Raw genomic sequence first — 4,520 nt, 5'->3', positions numbered from 1 at the left:
TTGCAGGCAAGCCAGCCAGGAGTCTAGACGTGAGATGACTACCCCACGAACACTTGGGGAATGTTAGTTTCTGGTTCCCTAAAAGTTAGTTCGAAACTAAACCAAATACTAACGTTTAGGGACTGTTCCCTAAACGTTAAGGGAACCAACCAACTGAAACGTTCTCCTGTGGTTGCACTGTACCTCTACACAACGTTCCCATTTGGTTGTTTTTGGTTGTTGTTTGGTTGTTCTGAGTGCGGTTTTGAAATGATTATTTAAACCAGCTCCATTTAAGTTTTTGAAGTAGCATATAAAACGTTTGCAGTCACTTGATTTAGATTCACTCAAAAATGATTGGTCTTATAAAATCTAAGTAAGTTAAACTGCATAGCAAGAGAATATATTTATTTTTAGGCAGTTATCAATTTTGCTAAAAACAATACTTTTGTGCTTGAATCAGTTTTTTAACTGTATTAGGTGAAAATACTTAAAACAAGAATCTATCAATAGAACGATTTTCACAACTAAGAAAATTCACTTCTTTCATTTAACTTCTAACAAGTGGCTCTGTTCAGTGTACAAATCCAACCATTACACCCCCACGCCAGTAGGGGGAAGACGTGCCTCTGCTCTCAGGTGACCGATTCAAGTCCTGTCCTGACTTCCGTGTTGGATGACCTACTTTCTTTAACTGTCTATGGAACTATACCCTGGTGAGACTTTGAGCAAAGTTATGTTGTGTCAAGCCTTCTTAGTGTTTTAAAAATAGTGATTTTGATGCGATCATAGTAGCCCCTAGCTCTCCCATTCAAAAGGTCTCCCATTTGACCTGAAAACGGTAAATCTTAAAAGTGGCGGTTCCGTCCTAATTATGCTTTTAAACTAAAGTTTGACTCGGGTACATTCACAAAAAGACCCTAGGTTGCATTTTGGCAAGAGTTACGCTTTAAATGGACTGAATATATATTGCGCTTTGTTTAAGTCTTTGTTTGCTGTGCACGATGTGTGCTCGGCGGCCATCTTGAAACGCACTTTGGGCAGTTATCGGCAAGCTATTTTCCTATTTAAGTGAATGGGGAAGCATACAGGAAGGGACGGAATATGTATAGGCTACACAGCTGCCTGCTGGCTTTACAACCCCATTCATTTCTATGGATGCTGTGTCTCCCCATTAGAAAGTATCTGGGCTACAATGAAAAAATCCTGAGAAATCCTGTTACATACAATGTTTACACTGACTGGATACATTCAAATATTCTTTTTGCAATCAGTACAAACTGTATGGTCTTTTATTTCAGATGAATCCATTCCACAAGCAAGAAAGCATTACAGGATGGAGTGTGTGTCCAGAAGCCTTGTCTGTACATGTATGCATGCATTTAAGAAACCAGAGTCGTATTTCCTACCATGGAACTACTTACACTCAACCTGGTGCATATCATGTGACTGTTCTGATGTGTGTGTCTCTTCCTGCCTTTTTTCAGGTCAGCAGACATCACTGCCTCCACCACCTGCATGTAAGATTTTTTACATTTTTTTAGCAATGTCTAATGTAACAGCATAGGTTCATCTTTTGCAATGGCATGTGCAAGAAACCTACCATAAATGAACTGACCAATATTCATATCAACTTTCTTTTTAGATGAGTCAACACTACACAGGAAACCAGCCGGTCGCCCAGAGCTGGATGGGTCTATTGTAACGCAAGCTCGGCCTGCCACTTCATCTTGGGACCCGGTTGAAGGAACAGTGGCTTTGATTTTGATTTCCAATTCAATACAATTTCATGACAAGAAACTTGAGAGTAACTTAACTTTTTTGTTGTTGTAAACAGCAGAACTCATCACACAGGAGACGGAAATGAGAGGTAAGAAGACTCACTTAAGTTGTTCACATATGCAAGTATATAATGTATTACAACTAAAACTAACACCATTAATTTAATTGAGGACATCCATTACCCGCATGGCACAGCGGATGGATGCATTTGAGGAGAAGCTGGATGAGCTGCTCATGCTCTTAAGGAGCTCCCAGTCACCTCCCTCTGCTCCAGTTGATGATATGTTGCTGCCGCCCTGCTAGACAGTCACCGAGCTGCATGAGTTCTGACAGGAGTCTCAGTCAACAAAATGGTAATTAAGTGGCCATAGTCCTGCCCTAACCTGCCCTAAGATTAACACTATATAATTGCATAAATTCCAAATATCATTATAACTGAACTTACTTCTCTTACAAAATGAGATTGTACAAGCTCTCTACTTTGATCTACATGTGTAATTTGTATTTCTATATGTTTCACAGCAACTTTTCCTGACAACCCTTGGAGGTTCGACCAGAGGTACTGCCATCCGTCGCATGCTACGGCAAGTGGCAACCAATGAACCGTATAGCCTTCGGGGGAAAAAGGCAAAAAAGGCCTTCCAGGACCTGACATTCTGCAGGGTTATAACAGGCAAGTGTTATTTTATTGTTCACATCAGTATTATGCTTAGCTTGGCTGATAAGAGGTTTTAATTTGACTTGTAACTTTGCTTCATTTTGACTTCTACTCTAGCAGCCTCCCAGAAAAACTTCCCCGCGCTGACTGCAGCAGACGCGGAGGACCCCACAGTGCTCCCCCCCTCACAATATCCTAACAGCTCAGTGTCAAAGGTGGACTCATTCAAGTTTCTGGGCTCCATCATTTCCCAGGACCTGAAGTGGGAGTCCAACATCAACGCCATCCTTAAAAAGGCTCAGCAGAGGATGTACTTCCTATGTCAACTGCGGAAGCATGGCCTACCACAAGAGCTATTGGCCATCTTCTACACTGCTGCCATCCTCCTGCCGTCCCCTCTGGCAGGCACTACAGATCCCTGCACACAAAACCAACCAGACACAAGAACAGCTTCTTTCCCAATGCCATCACTCTCCTTGACTGCTGATAAGTGGGGTCATCCCCTCTTTGGCCATATTCACCTACACATTACATACTTTATCATTCCAATATGCATCTTGCACACTACATTTGCACTATTACTTTGCACTCTACATCCCACTCCATGTGTACTTGTATTGATATTTGTCTTATTTGTATAGTTGTATTTTTTTTATATTGTTTTTATGTGCCTATATTTATATTGTCTCTATTGTACAGTATGTGTCTGTATGGCCAATAAAACTGATTGTGATTCTTATATTTTTTATTTTATTTTTTGGTACCATGGTTGTTAGTTTTTCCATAAGATTCCATAAAGGTTACAACGATATTGGAACATTAGGGGAACGTTCCATAAAGGTTACAACAGTAGGGGAACGTTCGATGTAACCAAAAACATTCCCTAAACGTTAAGAAAACTTTCCATGGGAACCAAAACCTAACCAAAACCATAACCTTCAGGGAACGTACCCGCAAGCAATGTTCTGGGAACCATAAATTGTTAGCTGGGTAGAGCCTGAACCAGAACCTGAGCCTCCTTCTGCGTTAGAATGGGATGTATCCTTCTGTTGTTGTGCAGCATGTATCTACACGATCGGGTAGGTGCAGCAATGTTGGCAGTAAGGGAGAGTTGGGTCAAGTGTCACACCCAGTCTGGGTCCTGGGTAAGAGAGCCCTTCCCTGGAGTGAAAAGGAGCTCAGTCTTGTCAAGGTTGAGTTTCAAGTGGTGTGTGGACATCCAAGAAGAAATGTCAGACAGGCTGAGATACGTGCTGCTACCTGCGTTTCAGACTGGGGAAAAGAGAGAATTAGTTGGGTGTCATCTGCGTAGCTGTGGTAGGAAAAGCCATGCGAATGATTGACAGACCCAAGAGAGTTGGAGTACAGAGAAAAGACAAGGGGGCCCAGGACTGAACCCTGAGGGACCCCAGTTGTGAGTGGGGAAGGTTCTGACACAGTTACCTGGTAGGTGCGGTCTGCCAGGTAAGATGTGAGCAAAGAGAGCACAGAGCCTGAGACACCCAGATCCTGAAGCGTCAAATTCAGGATCTTGTGGTTCACTGTGTCAAAGGCGGCAGAAAGGTCCAGAAGGATGACGACAGAGGAGAGAGAGGTTGCTCTAGTTTTGTGAAGCTGCTCAGTGACAGCAATGAGGGCAGTTTCAGTTGAGTGGCCAGCCTTGAAGCCAGACTGGTAGGGATCAAGAAGCTTCTTCTGGTGGAGATAGGAATAGAGTTGATTGAAAATGGCACGCTCAAGAGTTTTGGAAAACCTTACTGCCTTGCTGCTTGAGGCTTTGAAATTTATCAGAACAAACAAATCCAGCATAGCTCCTCAATTTAATAACCATGCACTGAGCTTGGAGTCGGTTTCAATTCATTCATGTTAACAAATATATGCAGACAGAAACAAACCATAATACTTCAGGGATGAGGATAATCCTTCATTGTCCATCACACTCTCAAATAAAGTGGCTCTTCACATTCATTTGCTCTCATGCATCCATGTATCTACTCTAGTACTCTCTTCCCCAGCATATGCCCTTAGGCTGGCTAACATAAGATCACATAAGATCCACAATCTTATAGCTTGGAAACTAATCAAAAATGACAAATGTGAC

At 42.2% G+C, this 4,520-nt stretch overlaps 1 protein-coding gene across 1 annotated transcript; it reads right to left on the bottom strand.

Annotated features, from left to right (window-relative positions):
* Positions 1 to 3,401: 3,401 nt before the first annotated feature.
* On the bottom strand, positions 3,402 to 4,228 carry LOC144523945 (putative RNA-directed DNA polymerase from transposon BS). The gene is given in 2 exon segments (XM_078259917.1): positions 3,402 to 3,655; positions 3,658 to 4,228. Coding segments are annotated over 2 exon segments (825 nt in total).
* Between the last annotated feature and the right edge of the window lie 292 nt (positions 4,229 to 4,520).

Source organism: Sander vitreus, chromosome 9, assembly GCF_031162955.1.
Source record: "Sander vitreus isolate 19-12246 chromosome 9, sanVit1, whole genome shotgun sequence".
In the NCBI taxonomy this organism is placed as follows: Eukaryota; Metazoa; Chordata; class Actinopteri; order Perciformes; family Percidae; genus Sander; species Sander vitreus.
This window is presented reverse-complemented; position numbering and strand designations above follow the sequence as displayed.